General features: G+C 33.8%; 1 protein-coding gene across 1 annotated transcript; it reads left to right on the top strand.

Annotated features, from left to right (window-relative positions):
* The first annotated feature begins 2,330 nt into the window (after positions 1-2,330).
* Positions 2,331-10,197, top strand: LOC128182272 (uncharacterized). Its single transcript, XM_052850864.1, has 10 exons — positions 2,331-2,393; positions 4,424-4,554; positions 5,044-5,170; positions 5,615-5,707; positions 6,769-6,841; positions 6,929-6,991; positions 7,839-8,020; positions 8,304-8,348; positions 8,883-9,022; positions 9,324-10,197. The coding sequence occupies exons 2-10, from the start codon at positions 4,444-4,446 to the stop codon at positions 9,405-9,407; spliced, it is 918 nt and encodes a 305-aa protein (XP_052706824.1). The 5' UTR covers positions 2,331-2,393; positions 4,424-4,443; the 3' UTR covers positions 9,408-10,197.
* Positions 10,198-22,049: the final 11,852 nt, after the last annotated feature.

A 22,049-nucleotide genomic window follows, 5' to 3' on the forward strand; every position in this document is an offset into this window, starting at 1 on the left:
TGGGTATAAGAAAAACTTTAAAAGGCGTATCGCAAAATAAAAGTTAAGAAGGATTGACCTGTGTATTCACTCCATGCGAGACTCGGTTGTCTTCGCGTAAAAGAAAATTGAAAATCTCGTGAACCATCAAATACGTATCAAGTTGTTCTCGAGGATATAGACCATGTTCATGTATCAAAGTCGTCCACTAATATATTCAAATACTCGTGGTCGCATACACAACTCTACCCCATGAAAACAGAATCTGATAAAACTATTTTTATTTTCCTCTGAACTTTCTCAATGGGGAAAAATAACAGCTGTTAAAGTCAACAGAGATGTTTGACTTGAAATGACAGCAATTACCAGGTCGATCCTATACAAAAATCCACCAAGTAATTGTAAAAGGAGATATAGCATTTGTTGGTGTGCAGGTTGTTGACTGTAGTTCACTTATAAACAGGGCATACTATATAAAACCTGGCCCCGAGGTTATAAAACTCTTGAGTACGATCTCGTACTCCAAATCGTACTCTGTGCTACAAATCGTACTCGAGGTATCGAGATTATATAACTTTTTCACACTCATATTTGTACTCCGGTTGAGTACAAAACTTAAGTTTTCAAACAATTTACTTCCCTTGTTGATTGATAGTGGTTCATTTTTAACAAACATTTCTCATGACACAGGCACGTAGCATCAGGGGGGCCGGGGGGGGGGGGGCTGGCCCCCCCACTTTTTCTCGCAGCAAGAAATTTTTTAAAATTTACATATAAAAAAATGAATTATAATGGAGTTGGCCCCCCCACTTTTTTTGAAGTTAGTAAAAAAATTGATATGAAAAAAAGGAAATGAGTAGTCAAATGAATATTACCCCCCCCCCCCCCCCCCCCCACGGATTAGGAATTTCATGATTTGGAGGGAAACAAATTTTGGTAGGGAAGAATTTTTTTTTGGAAGTATAGTTGAGTGCCCCCCCCCCCCCCCCCCCCCCCCCCGGATTAGGATTTTGAAGATTTTTGGAAACTTTAAATTTCCCTTTTTTATTTCTTTTGCTTGTAAAGATTTTTTGGATGGGTCTGCCCCCCCCCCCCCCCCCCACTTTCAAAAACGATGCTACGTGCCTGTGACAAGTATACAGTCGAAACTGTAGTCGGAATATATAAGCATCGTTATCGTCAGTCCAGTTAAAGGTACCTGGACACGATTTCAAATGAAAATTTTATTTTTAATTTCTATGTATAAAATAGTTTACTTTTCTATGTGATGTACATGTAGATGTACCCTGATTGATGAGACGACACGGTAATTCACCTGTTCACGAGGAAGCGATTGTTTCAACAAACCACAACTATTTCTGGTCAGTACTTAACCTGTTTTGCTTGCAGATTTCCATCGTGGACACTCACTTATCGCTTAGTATAATAACTATTATATTATATTATATTGTATATGTGGTAAACTTTATCGTAGAAACAAGTACTTGTGTTCAGTTACTCAAAATATGCTGGACAAGTATTGAAAATCATAGGAGTCTTCGTAAAATTTTAGAGATACTGCATGTTTTGTAAAAAATCTGTCTTATTCACCCCAAATAGAACTGACCCGTGATTTCTCACACTTAAGATTTGAAATACTCAATGCGCATAGCTTGTCTTCTCAGTAGAAGTGTTAATCACGTTAATACCTCTCTCCAGACCTCCCAAATGATTTATTTCGCGTTATGGGTGTCAAATGATACATTGCGGCTCCCCAGGCATCAACCTGTCAGTTAACAAATGGATGAATCTGTTGGGGGCTTGGGAACCAAAAGATCAGCGACCAATTATCCATGGTTATGTAGCCTTCTTTTCGTATCTGCCATTGCTCTCCGAATAAACTTTTGTCTACATATTTTCTGGACGTCTCTGATTTTTTTTCATTCATTTATCACTGTTTATAACAGAGACATAAATAAATTAAATGTTATTTATGTCTCTGATTTATAGTGAACACTAAATTTATATTTATGTGAAAAAATCTTTAAAAATTAATTTTCTATAATTAAAGAGCGATATATATTCTTGAGAATGTTCGTTATTGACATTGTCGCCCAAATACACCGCAGACTACAGAATTGCCGCATTGGGAAACTTATCATTTATGACATATCTGATACTATGTCCTTGAATCCTAGCTCTGTTTCGAATCATGCTATGTGCCTGCAGAGACATAAATAAACGATTTTTTTAAATGATACTTATGTTCCTGGTGCCTGTTTAAAAATATGTGGAAGATATGTTATCCAAAAAAAAAAAGGGGGGGGGGGGGTTGTGATAGAATGTAAACAAAACGCACGAGGTGTTCCGATATCCTATCCCACAATTCCACTCAGTTCTATATATACGAGAAGTGTCAGCAGTCAGCACCGAAGGTATGTCTCGCATTTACATTTCATCTTTTTTTTATCGAGTGCTCGTTTTTTAGCGCTGTGTTTGTATAACGTCTAAGAAGGCAGTGGCGTCAGAAGCAAATTGAAAGTGTGTGTGTGTGTGGGGGGGGGGGGGGGGGGTAGACTTATCAAAAATCTTGACAAGCAAAAGAAAAAAAGCTCTTTGATACTGGTTATATATGTAACTTTGCTGAAAAAAAAGTGGGGTTGCTTAGCCCCACCCCACCCCCGGTTCTGACGCCTATGGATTCCGATAGTAAACCATTCATGATTGCATATGACTAAAATACTGCACCTGATTGAGGGTACTACTAAACAGAGAACTCTAGAGAACTCTAGAGAACTTTAGAGAACTCTAGAGAACTCTGAGGATTTTTTTCAAATTTAAAGTATTTAGAACCTATTTTTGCATTTTATATGATAAAAAAGTTGTATTTTAGTCGAAATATATATTAAAAATATTTGGATTTAAGTAAATATTAATTATTTCACGCAAAACATCAAGTTGGGGGAGACTAAATTATTCAAAGGAACTCGATCCCGAGCAGTTTACAAGTCCATTAAAATTACTCTTTTTAAAATTCTTTCAACATTTAATATAATTCTTATTATGGATTTTATTTAAGGTTAATTATATTTTATAATTTGTAGCATTAGTGTCTTTATTCTCCGTTTGTGATTTGTTATGATTTTAATTAAGATACTGACTTTTTGCTTGTCGTCAACTTCAAATCTTGATACTTTTACGGCTGAGTGTAATAAAACAACTCTTCTCCATGAATATGCATTTATAAATGGACAATCGAAAGAATATCCGAGATCCACTATGACACTAGAAATTGTAAATATTAATTAAGTGATATAAAGGCTTTAAAAATAGTGCATAGATTGCCTTTTCCTTACAGAAGAAATTAAAGGGGCATGTTCACGATTGTGGTCAAATTCTATATTTCTGTTTTAATTATTTACAATATGCTTTAGGAATACATTTTTAATGATCAAATGAAATTTAAGAGTCATTCGTTAACGGTAAAAAGCAAGATACATTTTTTCTTTACAATGATAATAACGTACGTAAGTTGTTATATTTATAACAATAGAATATGATCATTGAAATGTGATAGCTTAATATATATTATGTTGTGTTTTTATGTGCATTATTATACCAATGGCTTGAGGTAACCTGTATATAGAAACAATGTCTAAATGACATTAGATCGGGATCGGAGTTTGACGATCACGCCGAATAGATTTCCTTCGGCAATTTGTCTTTAATTAGTTTAAAATCAACTTTAATGAGATAATGTATGTAGAATAACATGTTACTGAACAGTTACATGCATAATAAAGCATTTATTAGCCCTTTTAAATGAAAAAATCCCAGAGTTCTCTAGGGTTCTCTAGAGTTCTTTAGAGTTCTCTGTTTAGTAGGACCGCCTGATTGATTGAAGTCCATTGACCATATTGGCACGTTCGCACGTTCATGGTCAATGATGTCCTCCACATATTCTCAAAAGAGAACATCCTCCACACATCACGGGCCTCTGAATTTCTATCAATAAACCGTTAACTTTAATTAAATGTATTAGAACTTGGAAGAGAGATGACAGAGATCTATATATATCCCCTACCTATATATAAATACACATACTGTATCCCTTATCTATATATAAAATACACGTGTACTTATTTATAGATAGGGTTTATAATAATAAATATGTGTGTCTCTCTTCCCATACATTTAATAATCACTGGCTCGTAAGCAAATTCAAAGGGGGGAGGGGAGGGAGGGTTCAAGACTTATAAGAAATCTTAGCAGAAAAAATATGATAATGTCTTTTTTTGCAAGAAAAAGGGGGGAGCAAACTAAGCCCTATTTCTTATAATGCATAAATGGAAATCACACATCCAGCATTAAAATTTCATAGATGAATAATTGGTCTACTTTCATGAGTGATATTTCTAGATTTAATTTACACTGTTGGTCAATGATGCTTTTCTTTTCTATATAGATTAATTTCAACTAATAGTAATGGCACAGTACAAAGTCCATGATCCAGACAAGATGATCCAATGTCCTTTGGATAAAGCCCATGTTTTGCAGGCTAAGAGAATGCAATATCATATTATGGACTGTAGAAAAGTTTGTAGCCTAATTTAATTTTAATATATTCATATAACGATACGCTTTACCAGGATTTAATTTTACGTTTCAGCTGGTAGTGGAAAAGTTCATTACATTGACATATATTTTTAAATTGCAAACTAATAATTTGCTCATTTAACATGTTAACTGTAATTAAAATTTTCTTTTCTGTTACCGGTTAAATGACAAAATATACAAGTTCCCTTTTTCCCTTTTGGGGATTGATACTTGTCAGGATATGTTCCAAAACTCTATAGTTTCCAAAATAACTTTATGAATTATACAAAGCAATTATGAGGCCCTGCTAATAGGGGGTTTCACAGTACCAACTTGTTATAACATCCATCAATAAGATGATCATCATCATTTGAAAAATAAATGTATGTGACAAGTTTTTTTTTTTTAATTGTTTGTTTGTTCTACTGGGCGATGTTTTTCTTGTGTGTGTCAAAAAATAACTTCAGTATATAATGTTTTACATTGCAGAACTTCAAAGCAGATGAGCTGGCCACCTGTCCACTCAATGCCAGACATGTGATGCTAAAGAAGGATTACAGAGAGCACATGGAGAGTTGCCCAGACAGGGCTGTGGTTGAAGCAATGATTTCTGGTGGTAAGGAATTTTGAAATATCTCTTTTCAATGTACATTACACACAGAGTCACAGATTGAACCAATTTGACATTTCTCTTTTGACAAAAACTTGATTACTCAAGTAATGCCTTTCTCAGAAGGAGAAGTTATAGAACTTTAAAAGTTGTCCCCTGGTCAAGATATAAACAGGAGATTGACCCTGTTCAAAAATACATAGTTAGAAATGCGTTTGTGTAGGTCATCAAGCAATAAAAAAACTGCCTTAATTAGGGAATAGATTAATTAAATATCTACCAATGTTATGTCCATGAATGAGTATTAAATTTTGAGACAGTTTGAAGTTGAACCATATTGATGTTTCAGTCTAGTTTATCATGATATTGGGAGTATTAATTGGATAGCTGTTGAATTCAATCCATTTGAAGTGAAGAATTGAATAAATTTAATGCATCTGCCTTTTACAGAGACTGGAGAGGAATCTTCAATGTTCAGAGGATGTGTTGATCTTCCTGTTTATGAACAAGTGAACATCCCTAATGCAGAAAACTGGGATGATGGTCAGTGTACGGTATTATATTATTTTCAAAAAGAAAAAAAAAGATTTATTACTTTTTAATTAAGATTCAAGAAATAAACAGCCATTTAAAAAAGTTCACAGGGATAAGGACTTGGTTGGTTACAATGATCAGATCTTCTAAGAAACCCTTTGGGCTTCACAAGGGCTTCACTGGATTTGATCTTGTACCACCAAGATCATATCCCTTTGAACTTTTAAACATTCTGTTTATTACTTAAATATTTATGTTGAAAAAGGCAAACCATTCAGAGTTATTGAAATTACCATGTTTTTATGGTAACAGTGATCCAACTGTCAAACGATAAGCGGGTGCAATAACCATTGTGACACTATGAATAAGTTCACACAGAATTGAATGTTTTCACTATTACGGTATAATTATGAAAGGGCATCATTTTCGTTTTGAAATATATCACCAGTTTGGAATTATAAGACTGTATAATGAAATAAACTGGGAAATGCTTTTTTGAAACTCTATAAGAAAGTTAAAAAATTTAAAAGCTTCAGCAGGTTTTAAACTCATGACTTTCAGTCTCAGATTAGTAGCACATCCATCATGCACTATGCTGTTGCCTGTTACACATTAAGATAGGGAAAAAAAACTTGCTTAAAATGATAGTTTAGGATACTGGTTAGAACCAATTTGAATTATTCTCTGTTTGTGTATAAGAATGATATAAACCCATGTTTATCATGTAGATTGGAATTGGACTAGGAGTGAGACAGGGAATTTTAGGCTTAAAATTTATACTGAGAACTGAGAAAGTCTGAGAGTTGCTTTGATAAAACTATACAATTACGCTTAAATAAATCACTGTTTAACACCAAATTAGACTTACCAGGTAGTCATTTTCTAGACTGGATCAGCAGTGGAACTGAACCATAGGCTTACGTTTATTTCATGAAGATCAAAAAATTGTCTTGATATGAAGGTTACCCATGTACAGGAAACTCCTTAAATCATGTTTTTCTCTATTTGACTGAAACAAGATTCTATGATGGGGAAAACTACTATAATTATTATTATTAAATATTTTACAGAGATTCCATCTGTGCCTAGAATAGGAGTAGATCCCCAGCACTTGGCCAAGCAAGATCACATGATCATTCCAGGGTAAGGTGTCCTCATCCAATCAGATTACTGAACAGATAGAGCAGCGGAATGTTACACATCTTCTCATTGGTTGTTGATTACTTTCAGACTGACTCGATCACAGAAGAAAAAGTTTGCCAGACAGATGCACTTTCCAGCTGAAAACAGGAGGTAGGTTGTTTTTGATATTGTTATTCCATGTTTAATTGCAAAGCACTGCTCAACGTGAGTATTCATTAACTAAATGTGCTTTATAGGTTGAATTCTAAGATTCTTCGTGCATGAATATTTACTTGCCAAATTACAATGCAATAAAAAACTCAATTATTTCCTTAGTCACTTTTGTAAGCACTAAATCTTTGTCGTAAATTCTCCACTTTAAAAGAGAAAAAAAAAGCCATTAAAACTAGTGATCAGTGAGTATATTTAAGAAATAAACGTTATTTAGTGAACATGGCGTTATGAATAGCAATTGCTCTGTTGGCATATTCCATGATGCGCGCTAGCGCATCATGGAAAATATGCCAGCAGAGCAGTTGCTATTCATAACGCCATGTTCACTAAATAATCGTTGTTTATTACTTATATTTGCATTTTACCACTCGCAAATACCCTGTATTAGCCTAGACCTTGACATTTAGCTATTACATCAAAAGTAAACATTCAGACTGTAATGTATCTTTTTAATTCACATAGATTTGTTAACAGAATCAATGATATGTTATAACAGTAATTCCTTTAAAATGTTATCAAAAACATGTTTTAATATTACATGTAGATATGTCAATTTTAATGGAGTTGGAGAAAAACACATGATGTATCGTATAGTGGTTTAAATCTATAACGTCATGGAAAAGTATATATAACATTACACCTGTATGACGTCATAGTATACTGACAGAGCAATTGCGATTATAGAGAAATAATTGCAGCTCCTCCGTATGGGCTTACAGTGGGAAAGAACAATGGAAATGCAAATATTCAATCTATTTCACTTTTGTTATGTACATTATAACAGTTATGTGACTCATCAAACAAAGAACAATGAGCCCAGCAAGGTGCCCCTCCCCCAGCAGTGTCCCCCCAGGACGACTGCACCCACAAAAGGGTCTCAGTCAATGAGGTCAAATCAACGTTCATCCGCAGTGTTTGCATATAGTTTATCAACGGCAGGAATAGGTCGAGGTCGTAGCCAATCAGGTAATGGACTGAAGGATTGTGATTATACCTCTGTAAATATTTTACTGCCAACAAAAAAGTTTTCTTCAGTATAAAAATTACCTATTTACTGACTATTCTGACGATAGCAAGTTTATTGTCCCCCTCGACAGCAACTATTCGCCTCAAGAAATAGTTGCTGTCTCTTGGGACAATAAATTTGCAATCTACCTCATAGCCAGTAATTGAGTATATATTCTAGAATAAATACCAGTACTTGTTTTCAAATTTTGTTTTGTTTATGATTGGATTATTTTAATTTCAGGAAAATTGTTACCACCTCCTTCTGCTGTGCCTAAACTAAACAATGGTAGATATCCATTTAATTTTATATGTCAATATAGCCAATATTAACGTAATGAGGATTTATTATTATAAAAATAGTGCCTGTTTGGGAGGGTAACTGTTGAAATTGACACCCAGAGAAAACCATTGTCATCCGACGCTAAGCGGAGGTTGACAATGGTTTTCGAGGGGTGTCAATTTCAATTACCCTCCCAAACAGGCACTATTTATTCTACTATTATATTGAATGACTTATTTTTAAAGAAAATTTTACTGCTTTTATATAGAAATGAAGTGAATTCTATGGCAAACCGTACGCGCATAATTTACGCGCAAAAATCTGTTGTGTTACCTGTTGCCAAGTGTTTTGCTAACGCTGAGGGTATTAGAACAGATTTACGACTGCGTCTAAACCAATCAGATTTCAGTATTTAACATGAAAGTATAACAAAGTCTAATATTCTGTTTAATACATTTTATTTCTTACAAAAACATTAATTAATATCATGGAATAATTAAGAGAACTTGACCTTTTTATATATGAGTCTATGTTCTTCAGGTTTTGGGAAGGAAAATGGAAGAACAGAGGACTCTATGGAAGATCTCAATAAGAATCTGAAGAAGATAGAGAAGAAGCTCCGACAGATTGAGCTGTTGGAGACCAAGGTGGATGAGGGACACACCCTGACGGCTGAGGAGGTATAACACAAACTTGTCTCGTATATCACTAAGGCTTGAATAACATCAAACTGTTAATCCAATTAGATATCAGAATCATATGAAATTGGTTTTAATCTATTCTTATATTTTCTACCTACGTTAGTTTTATAATATCTCTATTCACTCCAATTCTTTAAATATTTAGAGCAAAAGTCTTTTCGTCAGCAGTAACTTGTATTTTCTATAAACATGTATTATAATTGACATATATTACACAGTGTAGTTTTGTTTAAGAAAAATATGTCATTCCACTTAATTAATTTTAAATATTATTTTGTAGGCTGAAAAAGTTGGTAAAAAGGAGAAGCTGACCAAAGAAAGAGAAGACCTGCTGCATCAGAAAGTGAAATCAAACAGAGGTTGAATGGCCACCAGTGTAGTTGAACAGTTACATGTTATTATAACATGATCTTTAAAAGCAAAATTTTTTCTTTGAGGTTAAATTTTGCTTATATTATTGTCAATATTACATGTTTATCTACAAAAATTATATTCCAACCCCCAACAATATTTATTTTCAAATTTCGTAATCTGAAATTCAACTCATGAAAGATGGTTAATACTGTGTTGTCATGACGGATGTTGTTGTTAAAGTGATCTTATATTCTAACTTAAAAATAAGTTTTGCTTAAACCTGCCTGCGTTCATGTGCATTTATAGAGGGTTGATGGTCATTCAGAAATGTTTGTAGATTGGTTATGGTATCCAAGAAAACAATGGTTAGCTTGATTCTTGTTCAAACTGTTGTACAATTAGGCAAAAGTGTTGTCTTATTTCTATACTAAGTTGCCGTGATTATAGGTGTAGGTGTAGACTCATGTACATATTAACAACTCAATATGGTGATGTAGAAATGTGTCTGGCTGTTAGTACATTTTACTGATTCTGAGCACTTATTTAAACCAGGCTCTAGACCAGAACATATATTGGTGTATTGAAAAAAAATTCAGTCAAACTTAGATTTCATGTGTGTAAATAATAATTATATTTAAAATTGGGTGGATGGGGGTGGGAGGCTGTTTATTTTTTTGACCCAGTCAAATAAAATTTAAAAAAATAACAACATAATAAAGCCTATTCTCCTATGATCTCTGTGCAAGTCCAAATATGTGTAAGATACTTACAGTATATTGTTCTTCTAAGCCAAATTATGATTATTAAGGTCTTCCGTTTCCAACGGAAGACCTTATTGTTATTGCTTTGTTTCTTTTTCACTATTATTTTTATTGTTTTTTTTTTTCTGTCACGTTTTCTCAAAAATGCTTCAGCCAATTTTCATGAAACTTTCAGATCTTATTTATGACAAAATTTGTAAGAAAAGTACACGGGCTTTTTTTGATCGTCACTTCCGGTACCGAGATATTAAAGATTTTACGTTTTTGCTTGTTCACAATTTTTCTCAAAAAGTATTTACGATAGAAACTTCAAATTTTCAGAGAAGGTAGAGAGTGAACGGCCGCAGTGCCCTTCGCATATCCGAACGTCCGCCGTCACTTCCGGTCGTCACCGGAAGGAAATGAAAAACCTTAATTTTTCAAATTTTTAGATTTGAATTTTATTTATGTTTTTATTCGATAGAGACGCTTAAAACACTTCAGAATATGAAATTCGTGTTAAAATCGATCCAGGCATTCCCGAGATTTTGAGTTCAAAAGTTCTGAAGCGAGAGTCCGCGTAGCTCAGTCGTTAGAGTGTTGGACTGGTGCCCAGGCGACCCGGGTTCCATCCCCGAGTGCCGATTATTTCTTCTTCCCTAATTTTCTTTTGTTTAACGATTTTATCTTTAAAATGGGTTTTTATTGTTTTCCGTTTTATTTTTATCATAAATAAAAATAATAACAGTTTTTTAGTACAAATATAGAGCTCGTTTTTGTCAGCAGTTCGCATCGCCGCCATCAAAGACATGCCGCCGAAGCGCCCCTGCAGTACGACCGCATTAGAGTTCACTGGGTCGCTTTGCCGGCATCAAAGAAATGCCGCCATCTCAATGACTGTATGCACACAACATTTAGCAATGCACCAACGTTATTCTACATGACCTTAACAGGAGGACTGATTAGTATTTGTTCACATATATAGATACACGCTTGCATGTATGCATGCGTTTATTGACATTCGTTGCTGATATACTGATTCCCTAAACACTATAAAAAACTAGAAAATCTCTCTCTCTCTCTCTCTCTCTCTCTCTCTCTCTCTCTCTAAAGTACTTGTACAGGTAACATGCAGTAAATTGGATAAAGGCTAAATGTACATTGGCGTCCAAAAAGTATACATGTATTTATTTCAAGTTACGGGATAATGTCTATGGATTCAAATAATTTGAAATTCATTGCTTAATGATTGTCTTCATACTGATTGGAAGTCAACGCTAAAATTAAAGATGGTGGACTTTTTCCTTTTTTTGTGCATGTCTATATACTGATACAAATCTGTTGCCTGTCTGGGATTAAGAAAAACCTCCAAAGTTTATACACGTAACTATACAAACGAACGGGTGACTGCGACAAGGTTTGAAAACTGACCAGCCGTTTATGAGTGTTTGAGCCTAAGATAAACAGATGTTAAAAAATCAATAGTTACATCTTTCAAACAACGCTTATACATTGTTCTAACATATGTATATTGTTTAGAAATTGTGTAATTTGTGATATTTAGAATTTAATAGTCTACGTTTAATATAGAAGTCACCGACCGACCCCCCCCCCCCCCCCATTCATAAAATCATTTAATTTTTCTGGCTCGATTTTCCTTGATCTTTGATCTTGGGCCTTTAACTTCAACTAATTACCATTCTAGATTACTGTACTAATTACCAGACCAATTCGTTCATTATTAACAGAGTTATGAAGTTTTTGGCATTTGAGTTTCAATTGTCGTGATTGACATGTACTGTAAAAAAAATCATAACTCCCAAGCCCTTCACTCAATCCTATTGAAAATTCGTGAAAATGAACCTCGGACACCATTCTTATTGTCTGCCAAATATGCAGCGGATTGAACAATCAAGTCGAAATTCCTGAGATTAAACGGCGCTTATTGCCTATACCGGAAAATTAAATTTACACAGTACACGCACCGACCCCCCCCCCCCCCCTCCTATTCAGAAAATCATTTCGTTTTTCTGGCCTGATTTTACTGGATCTTTCATCTTGAACCTTTATTTTCAACCTAGTTCAATTCTAGATTACTGTACTACATGTAATGACCGAATCCGAGATCCACACCTCAAAATTCTATTTTCGATTTATTTACGACGAAAATCAAGCTCAGGTTTTTTCAACCCCCCTCCAGACACCCCTGCGAATGTTATTGTCATTCAAATTTTAGACCACGTGGTTTTATTTTACTCTTTCAGTTTCGCAGTAAAAATCGTACCTCGTGTATAAAGTCTATTTCACAGTACATGTATCTAGGTTCTTAATATAGGTAGTCAAATATAAAATCTAGAGGTTTATTGATTTTAAACTTTATCTTCATTAATTGGTGAATAAAATGTGTTCTAGAAATAAATGTGACTATACAAAAATTAGTTTTTGTTTGCTGTTGCAACAACTAACATGTTTAAAAGAGATCCCTCCTGAGGATTAATTTTTGATCCGCGCCTGACCTAGAAATAACATCAATAGTGAAACTATACCATTTTATGCAGAATGTTCCTTGAAAATGGCTCGATATACTAAGTTTTAATGCAAAACAGACACTCACTATTTTTTTTAAAACATGGTATTGCACACCACAAGCATCAAACATGGCTATGATTTTATTAAGCAACCCAATGGTTATATTTTCAACCACTCTACACGTGTTTGAACACGAACGATAACTCTGTTCTGAATATTATCGTTTAATATAAATAACTGCTAGATGGTAAAATAAGACATACATCTTGAAAGCTTTTCCTGTTTTAACATAAATCATAGTAGGATGTGATATGAAAAACGACCAGTACTTACGTATTTTGAGAATATTTTCCGAACACTTATACTTCCGCTCGAAATTTCACAGGAAGTGAACAAATATCGGTGAAGTCTCGTGAACTTTCATTCGAGCACCTCTGGATTTATTACTTACTTAGCAACGATAAAGAAAACATTCCGAACACATTCGCAGGGGTGCAGACACAAACACGCATAAATATTTCAAATGACCTCGCACTGTTACCAAACCTGAATAGTCAGACATCTTACACGTTGTTTTTCATCTCATACAAAAACTCAGCTCTTCTCCCGGGCGGAAACGCCCCAAATTCAAAGACAAATTCGGGAATTATTTCGCGTCAGCCATGTTTTGAGACATCTGCAAAGGCTGTGTGTTCTAATCTCGCCGGAGCCAATATTTGTTCTTTCTCTCTATTTCTTTCTCTCCTTTTTATTTAATTTCTAACTAAAATATTCAACATAAAAGGGTTTTTGGACCAAAGTTCAAGTTGAAAAACACTCTTCAATTAAGATTCAGACAAAAACAGCCTTTTATTATTAGGGTCTTCCGTCTTCAGCGGAAGACCCTTCTATTCTTATTGTTATAAGGGTCTTCCGTTTACAAAGGAAGACCCTCTTTTTTTTCTTCGGTTTCTTTTTATTACAGGCTATTAGACGTGTTATTAGGTCAAAAGACCTCTTATTTAATATGAAATATATGGGGCTGGTCCTTCAAATTAGGGATCCAACGGGGTGTATAATCCTTCATCCATCGCTCTTTAAGATCACATCTGCATTTCCTGATATGTTTCGTTGATGAAGATAAAAGTCAAGGTCATTTCCTCTTCTAAAAATCGGACGGAAGACCTCCTCGTTGCTCGCAACGAGATCGTGTCTAGTTATTATTATTATTATTATTATTTTTTTCCCCTTTTTCTCTCGTGAATTTCTCAGAGATGTCTTGATGGATTTTTATAAAATTTTCAGGAATGACAGAAAATAAAAAGATCTAGAGGATTTTAATTAAAAATGTTCTAAATTCACTTCCGGTCGTCCGTTTCCTGTCCCGCGACAAAAAGCTTGTCACCTCGAGATCTAAGAAACGGTAAAGACTTAAACATTCAAACTTTGTGGGATGATAGACCTATAGCTGTAGATGTGTTTAAACACTTTTGTTTTGTTCGTCATAACTTCCGGTCGTCACCGGAAGCACTTAAAAAATATATTTTTTTACGAATCAATTTTTTTGTCAATAGAATAAATATATAAGAATAAATCTATTCATAGGAAATCTCTGCGATGTAATATCAACACAAAATTTCTACTTCCGGTGAGATATCTCAATTATCTCAGGTAGCTTTTTAAAAACACATTTTGTACCCGCGATATCTCAGAAACTATAAGCGATCAAGACACGAAACTTTTATAGATGATAGACATTTGATTGAAGATGTGTTTAACCGGTTTCATTTTGTCTTCCGTCACTTCCGGTCCATACCGGAAGAGTTAAAAAAAAGAGCTGTCTATCAGTTTAACTGTTTTCCTTTGATATATTTTAGTTAGATAAATGAAAAATAATGTACAAAAGGCAAGTATACAAGAAATATTGAATACAATTTACATTGAACACTTCCGTTTGCCCGTTTCCTGTCCAGAGACCAAAAACCTGATTTCGACGAGATCTCAAAAACAGTAACGACTTGAACAACCAAACTTTGTGGGATGATAGACCTATGTATGTACATGTGTTAACACTATTTTGTTTTATCCGGCGTAACTTCCGGTCGTCACAGGAAGTACACCCAATTTTGATATTTTTATCATTCACAATAATTTTCGTATCCATTTTTTATTTATGTGAGAGAAGCAATGTCTTACAGTTAAATTGATACTTCTATATCAAAACGGAAGACCTTTTTGTTGCTTTTGCAACAAGAGTCTAGTGTTTCTTATTATTATTATTTTTTTTGTCCGTTTTTTGTCCACACGATTTCTCAGAGATGGCTTGATAGATTCTCTTGAAATTTTCAGGACTGATAGAAAATGATAATATCTCTAGGCGTAATTTTCATTTTTTCAAAATTCACTTCCTGTCGTCCGTTTCCTGTCCCGCGACAAAAAGCTATGGACAATGAGATCTCAGAAACGATAGAGACTTGAACCTCCAAACTTTGAGGGATGATAGACCTATAGTTGTAGATGTGTTTAAACTATTTTGTTTTGTTCGTCGTAACTTCCAGTCGTCAACGGAAGCTCTTCAAAAATTATGCTTTTACGCATTTAATATATTTCTCGGAGAATTGAAATATAAGTATAAATGCTTACATATGTCATCTATCCGATGATTAATAAACATAAAAATTCTACTTCCGGTGAGATATATCAAATATCTCATGAAGCCTTTTTTAAAATAAATGTTTGAACCCCGAGATCTCAGAAACTGTAAGTGATCAAGACACGAAACTTACAGGGTTGATAGACATTTGATAGAAGATGTGTTTAATCGTTTTTATTTTCTCGACCGTCACTTCCGGTCCACACAGGAAGAGTTCAAACAAATCAAGTTTTTAAAATGTTTAACCCGATTTTTCAGAGATGCATTGATGGATTTTCTTGAAATTTTTAGGACTGATAGAAAATGATAATATCTCCAGGCGTTTTTTTTTCATTTTTTCAAAATTCACTTCCTGTCGACCGTTTCCTGTCCCGCGACAAAAAGCTATGGACAATGAGATCTCAGAAACGATAAAGACTTGAACCTCCAAACTTTGAGGGATGATAGACCTATAGTTGTAGATGTGTTTAAACTATTTTGTTTTGTTCGTTGTAACTTCCGGTCGTCACCGGAAGCACTACAAAAATTATGTTTTTACGCATTTTATTTCTTTAAAACAAAATTGAAATATAAGTATAAGCGCTTTCATATGTCATCTATCCGATGATTAATAAACAAAAAAAATTACTTCCGGTGAGATATCTCAAATATCTCAGGTACTCTTTTTAAAACAACTATTATTACAGCGAGATCTCATAAACTGTAAGTGACCAAGACACAAAGCTTACATGGCTGGTAGACATTTGATAGAAGATGTGTTTAACCGCTCTCATTTTGTCAACCGTCACTTCCGGTCCACACCCGAAGAATTCAAACAATTCAAGTTGGTTAAGAGTTTAACTGTTTTTGTTTGACAATGTAAGAGAAATTGATAGCCAATAAAGTCCTGTTGTGTAATGGTTAAGAAATACTAACTTTCATTTTCATCAAACACTTCCGTTTGTCCGTTTCCTGTCCCGAAACAAAAAACCTTGATTCCTAGAGATCTTCAAAACGGTGACGACTTGAATAATCAAACTTTGTGGGATGATAGAAGTATGTATGTACATGTGTTTACACTATATTGTATTGTTCGGCGTAACTTCTGGTCGTCACCGGAAGCACTTCAAAAATTTGGTTTTTTTTCAAATATTATTCATTTTACATAAAAAGAAAATATCAGTATATAATCTTACATATGTCATCTATATAATGTTAAATTAGCAAATAAATTTTACTTCCGGTGAGATATCTCAAATATATCTGTGTAACTTTCATCTTTACAAATTTGATGTCCGCGAGATTTTTGTCACTGTAAGTGATTCAGACACGAAGCTCTCATGATTAATAGAAATTTGATTGGGGATGTGTTTAATGGGTTTAATTCTGTCGACTTTAAGAACCGGTTCTTACCGGAAGGGTTCAAACAAATCATGTTTTTAACAAGTTTAACTGATTTTATTGGGTGTTTCATCTAGCCTGATAAACAGTGATGTACGCTAAGCAAATGTACGTGAAATACCAGCTTTTGTTTTTATTAATCACTTCCGTTTGTCTGTTTCCGGTCCCGAGACAAAAACTATTGTTTCAAAGAGATCTTAGATTTGGCAGAGACGTAAACAACCAAACTCTGAGGAAGAATTAACTTACGATTGTACAAATGGTTAACGTTTTTGTTTAGATCGGCGTTGCTTCCGGTCGTCACAGAAAGTACTTCAAAAATTGATTTCTTTTTCATTCTCGTTGTTTTACATGTAAGTAACGTCTGGATATATCATTCACAATAATTATCATATCCACTTCTTTTTCTATGTCAGAGAAGCAATGTCTTACAGTTAAATTGATACATGTATATCAAAACGGAAGACCTTTTTGTTGCTTTTGCAACAAGTGTCTAGTTAAGGTCTTCCGTTTCCAACGGAAGACCTTATTGTTATTGCTTTGTTTCTTTTTCCCTTTTATTATTTTTTTTTTCTTACGCATTTTTGTACAAGCGATTTCTTGAAAACGACTTGACCGATTTTCGTGAAAATTGCACATCTTGTAGATATTGATAAAAACCTTATATAAAATTTTTTATTTTAATGACGTCATTTCCGTTCGGGAGATATTGACGTTTTAGTGATTTTTAGAGTGTCATTTTGTCCTGCTATCTCCTCCTAAACGAAAAAAGATATTGAATTTAAATTTTCAGGGATTGTAGACAAAAGATTGGAAATGTGTTTAAAGGCATATATGGTTGTCTGGCGTCAAAGGCGTCGAAGCTCGCCTGGACCCGAAAATCGAGTTTGAAAAAACGACTTAATTTTTAATGGTTTTCGTTCTTTATCTCCTTTCCTGAAAATATTTTACCATAACATATAGAGCAAATAAAATTTATATTTACAAGATCTTTCGTTTGATAACAAGAAAAAGGGGCTGGTCCCTCAAATTAGGGGCCAAAAAGGCTCTAAAGTCTTTCTTCCATAGCACTTTACTGAGAAATGTTTTGTAATATGTTTAAGAAGCAAAAATGTTCATCTTTCACTAATAAAACTATACATTATAAAATTTTTATTATGCGTTACGTAATTACGGGTTTCAAGGGGCCAAAAGTCCAAAACTTCGATCGAATATATCTCAAAAAGGACAAATATTTTGAAAAGCAATATAGAATAAAAGATGCTTAGAATGATGTTTTAAACAATATTCAATCATAAAAGTTTCGTTATCTGGCCCCAATAAGGAGATTAGGGGTCGGCCCCTAAAACGTCCTATCCCAGAAAGCTCAAAAACGGCAAAGAATTTCTAAACACTTGTTGAACAAAATATGCTTAATATCAAAAGAACTTTCGTATGATGCCAAGAAAAAGGGGCTGGCCCTTCAATTAATGGGCCAAAAGGGCTCTAAAGTCTTTCTTCCATAGCACTTTACTGAGAAATATTTTGTAATATGTTTAAGAAGCAAAAATGTTCATCTTTCACTAATAAAACTATACATTATAAAATTTTTATTATGCGTTACGTAATTAGGGGTTTTAAGGGTCCAGAGGTCCAAAACTTCGATCGAATATATCTCAAAAAGGACAAATATTTTGAAAAGCAATATAGAATAAAAGATGCTTAGAATGATGTTTTAAACAATATTCAATCATAAAAGTTTCGTTATCTGGCCCCAATAAGGAGAATAGGGGTCGACCCCTAAAATATCCTATCCCAGATAGCTCAAAAACGTCAAAGAATTTCTAAACACTTGTTGAACAAAATATGTTTAATATCAAAAAGCCTTTCGTATGATGCCAAGAAAAAGGGGCTGGCCCTTCAATTTAGGGGCCAAAAAGGCCTTAAGGTCTTTTTTCAATAACACTTTACTGAAAAATGTTTTGTAATATGTTTAAGAAGCAAAAATGTTCATCTTTCACTAATAAAACTATACGTTATAAAATTTTTATTATGCGTTACGTAATTAGGGGTTTTAAAGGGCCAGAAGTCCAAAACTTTGATCGAATATATCTCAAAAAGGACAAATATTTTGAAAAGCAATATAGAATAAAAGATGTTTAGAATGATGTTTTAAACAATATTCAATCATAAAATTTTCGTTATCTGGCCCAAATAAGGAGATTAGGGGTCGGCCCCTAAAACGTCATATCCCAGATAGCTCAAAAACGGCAAAGAATTTCTAAACACTTGTTGAACAAAATATGTTTAATATCAAAAGAACTTTCATATGATGCCAAGAAAAAGGGGCTGGCCCATCAATTTAGGGACCAAAAGGGCTCTAAAGTCTTTCTTCCATCGCACCTTACGGAAAAATATTTTGTTATATGTATAGGAAGCAGTAATGTTCATCTCACATTAATTTAACAATATATTATAATTATTTTATCATGTGTTCCGTATTAAGGGGTTTTTAATGGGTTTAAAGGGGCCAAAAGTACAAAACTTTGATAACATACCTCAAACAGAACAAATATTTTAAAAAGCATCATTTTGAAAATCAATATGGAATAAAAAGCTGAGAATGATGTTCCTAACAAAATTCAACCATCAATTTTTTTTCTGTTGCCCCGATAAGGAGATAAAGGGTCAAATATCAAAGTCAAGGTCATATAACCTTCAAAAAATCGCACGGAAGACCTCCTCGTTGCTCGCAACGAGATCGTGTCTAGTATTATTATTATTATTTTTTTTCATTTTTTTGTCCACAAGATTTCTCAGAGATGGCCGGATAGATTTTTTTGAAATTTTCTGGAATGAAAGAGAATGATAATATCTCTAGGCGTTTTTTTCATTTTTTCAAAAATCATTTCCGGTCGTCCGTTTCCTGTCCCGCAACGAAAAAGCTTGTCACCTCGAGATCTCAAAAACGGTAAAGACTTGAACAACCAAACTTTGTACGATGATAGACCTATAGTTGTAGATGTGTTTAAACTATTTTGTTTTGTTCGTCGTAACTTCCGGTCGTCACTGGAAGCACTTCAAAAATAATTATTTTTACGCATTGAATTTCTTTTCCATAGAATAAACATAAAACTATAATTCTATACATAAGTTATCTATGCGATGTTATATCAACAAAAAAATTCTACTTCCGGTGAGATATCTCAATTATCTCAGGTAGCTTTTTTAAAACACTTTTTGTACCCGCGAGATCTCAGAAACTATAAATGATCAAATCATGAAACTTTTATGAATGATAGACATTTGATTGAAGATATGTTTAACCGGTTTCATTTTGTCTTCCGTCACTTCCGGTCCACACAGGAAGAGTTAAAAAAAATCAAGCTGTTTATAAGTTTAACTGTTTTCTTTTGATATTTTAAGTTATTTTAATGAACAATTATGTACAAAAGGCAAGTATACAAGAAATATTTAATACAATTTACAATGCGCACTTCCGTCTGTCCGTTTCCTGTCCCGAGACAAAAAACCTTATTTCGACGAGATCTTAAAAACGGTAACAATTTGAACAACCAAACATTGTGGGATGATAGATCTATGTATGTACATGGGTTCACATTAGTTTGTTTTGCTCGGCGTAACTTCCGGTCGTCACAGGAAGTACACCCAATTTTGATTTTTTAAAAATATTTGGTTAATTAGCATGGAAGTAACATTTAAGCTATAGATATACAAAAGTTCATATATACATTATAAATAAACAACATAAAGTTCTACTTCCGGTGAGACATCTCAAATATCTCAGGTAGCCTTCTGTTTAAAAAAGCAAAGTACTCACAAGATCTCAGAAACTGCGAGAGATCAAGAAATAAAATTTATATGTATAGGCTAATTAACATTTGATTGAACATGTGTTTAACGGGTTTCAATTGGTCGTACGTCATTTCCGGTTCTCAATTGAAGCGTTCAAGGAATAGAAGTTTTTTTTTAACTTTAGATTTGTTTTAATATTTTACTTAATTTGATGAACAGAAACGTACTGTAGGTAAATGTACTAAAATATCTACTTTTAATTTCTTAAATCACTTCCGTTTGTTCGTTTCCGGTACCGAGACTAAAAACCTTTTTTCAAAGAGATATTATAACTTACAAAAACTTGAACATCAAAACCTCGAGGAAAGACAAAACAATGTATGAATATATGTTTACTATGTACTGTATGATCCGGCGTAACTTCCGGTCGTCACAGAAAGTACTCAAAAATTGACATTTTGTCTTTTTTTTTTTTTTTTATTTCTTTGGAATTCTTTCTCAGTATATGTTATATCCATTTTCTGTTTACAAGAGAAATGGACTTAACAGATTAATACATGAGGAACGGAAGACCTTTTTGTTGCTATAGCAACAAGAGTCTAGTTATTATTATTATTCTTATTTTTTTCCCCGATTTTCTCAGAGATGACTGGATATATTTCCTTGAAATTTTCAGGAATAATAGGAAATGATAAACGCTAGGGACGTTTTTTTCTTTTTTTCAAAAATCATTTCCGGTCGTCCGTTTCCTGTCCCACAATAAAAAAGCTTGTCACCTCGAGATCTCAAGAATGGTAAAGACTTGAACAACGAAACTTTGTATGATAATAGACCTGTGTATGTAGATGTGTTTAAACTATTTTGTTTTGTTCGTCGTTACTTCCGGTCGTCACCGGAAGCACTTCAAAAATAGTCATTTCACGTAATAAATTCATTTTCCACAAATTACATATATAAGTATAAATCTACACATAAGTTATCTATGCAATTTTAAATCAACAAAAAAATTCTACTTCCGGTGAGATATCTCAATCATCTCAGGTAGCTGTTTTAAAACACATTTTGTACCCGCGAGATCTTTCAAACTATAAGTGATCAAGGCCCGAAACTTTCATGGATGATAGACATTTGATTGAGGATGTGTTTAACCGGTTTCATTTTGTCTTCCGTCACTTCCGGTCCACACAGGAAGAGTTCAAACAAATCGAGCTGTTTATCAGTTAAACTTTTTGTCTTTGATATCTGTAGTGTGCTCGATGAACAATAAAATGCAAAGGGCAAGTATACAAAAATAACTAATAAAATTTACATTAAGCACTTCCGTTTGTCCGTTTCCTGTCCCGAGACAAAAAACCTTATTTCGATGAGATCTCAAAAACGGTGACAACTTGAACAATAAAACTTTGTGGGATGATAGACCTATGTATGTACATGTGTTTACACTATTCTGTTTTGTTTGGCGTAACTTCCGGTCGTCACCGGAAGCTCTTCAAAAATAACTATTTTTACGCATTAAATTCTTTTGTCATAGAATAGATATATAAGTATAAATCTATACATACGTTATCAATGCAAT

This window comes from Crassostrea angulata, chromosome 1, assembly GCF_025612915.1.
Source record: "Crassostrea angulata isolate pt1a10 chromosome 1, ASM2561291v2, whole genome shotgun sequence".
Taxonomy (NCBI): Eukaryota; Metazoa; Mollusca; class Bivalvia; order Ostreida; family Ostreidae; genus Magallana; species Magallana angulata.